At 49.9% G+C, this 1,204-nt stretch overlaps 1 protein-coding gene across 1 annotated transcript in view; it reads left to right on the forward strand.

Moving 5' to 3' along the window:
* Positions 1–1,070: 1,070 nt before the first annotated feature.
* LOC107096701 (double C2-like domain-containing protein alpha) overlaps positions 1,071–1,204 on the forward strand; it is a 31,145-nt gene continuing 31,011 nt past the window's right edge. The window contains exon 1 of the mRNA XM_015393473.1: positions 1,071–1,170. Coding sequence (XP_015248959.1) covers positions 1,071–1,170 — 100 coding nt within the window. The remainder of the gene's footprint in view (positions 1,171–1,204) is intronic.

The following is a 1,204-nucleotide window of genomic DNA, read 5'->3' on the forward strand; positions in this document are numbered from 1 at the left end:
GAACACAGGAGCAGCAGAAGCATCTGGAGAAACTTTCCTAGACGGCAGACCTTAATGAGGATCAGAGATGAAGCAGCAGAAGCTTTTCAACCAATGGCCCAAATGTTCATAAGCACCCCATGGCTTTACAGCGCAAAGCTCTTCAAAATAAAAGCGCTGTATACTGTGTTATTAGGTGCTAAATTCTTAACAGCCATTTCGGCTTTTCCAGGAGTGGCTGAAATATTTCCTGTTGTTGGACCTTTAAAGTCCGAGCAGGCAGGAAACCCACATAACGACCAGTTTGACCACTTCCACAGAAACAGGCTTCATGAAGGACCTGGATATCAGATACGGACATAAAATGTATTTATTTAAATCCCTGGATCCCCTCAGAGCAGCTCCTGAATAATTCAGCTCTTAATGTCGATGAGATTAATAATTCAGCTGCAGTCCCAGGTGACCTCCATGTCTCCAGGGTCAGATGCAGCAGCAGGTAGAACCAGGCTCCTCCCCCTCCATCATGATGGACGGATCTTCACACTAATGGAAGCTTTCTAACGTTTACATGATGAGGTCTGATGTGTCTCAGGCTGAATAAGAAGCTTCAGAAGGATCAGATCAGGAGGGTGAGGGACGCGTCTGCAGAGCGTCTGACAGCCTGGCTGCTGAGACGGAGCCCAGCGCTTTGATCAAACATAAAAGACGCCCTGGATTAAACAAAGGAGGTTTCTCTCCACATGGAGACGTGATAACGGCAGCGCTGCTCATCACTGCTGCATGTCTGAGCTTTGGACTCAGATGGAAAAACCCAGAAGGTTCTGGAGCCTCAGGCTGCTGGAGGGCAGAACAACCGCTGGGTTTATAGAACCAACCGCCGGTTCTGTTTAAGTGACTGAATACAGGAAAACGAGCCGTTAATGAGGAGCTAATATGAACCGAATAAACGAGATGAAATCTTCAGTTACAGACGAGCTGAGATGTTTATCTGCTGAGGTAACAGACCTGATCTGGGTCCCCTCAGGTGTGGAGCAGGTGGGAAGAAGCTGTGGTTTCAGCTAGAGGTTGAGGCCTGATGGCCTGATGGCCTGATGGCCTGCAGCCACCAGCCAGAGGAGGCAGACCTCCTGGCTCCACAGGGCCGGTCTGTGCAGCAGTCTGGAGAACAGACCTCCTGGTTCCACAGGGCCGGTCTGTGCAGCAGTCTGGAGAACAGACCTCCTGG

Source organism: Cyprinodon variegatus, unplaced genomic scaffold, assembly GCF_000732505.1.
Source record: "Cyprinodon variegatus isolate N-32 unplaced genomic scaffold, C_variegatus-1.0 Scaffold24, whole genome shotgun sequence".
Taxonomy (NCBI): domain Eukaryota; kingdom Metazoa; phylum Chordata; class Actinopteri; order Cyprinodontiformes; family Cyprinodontidae; genus Cyprinodon; species Cyprinodon variegatus.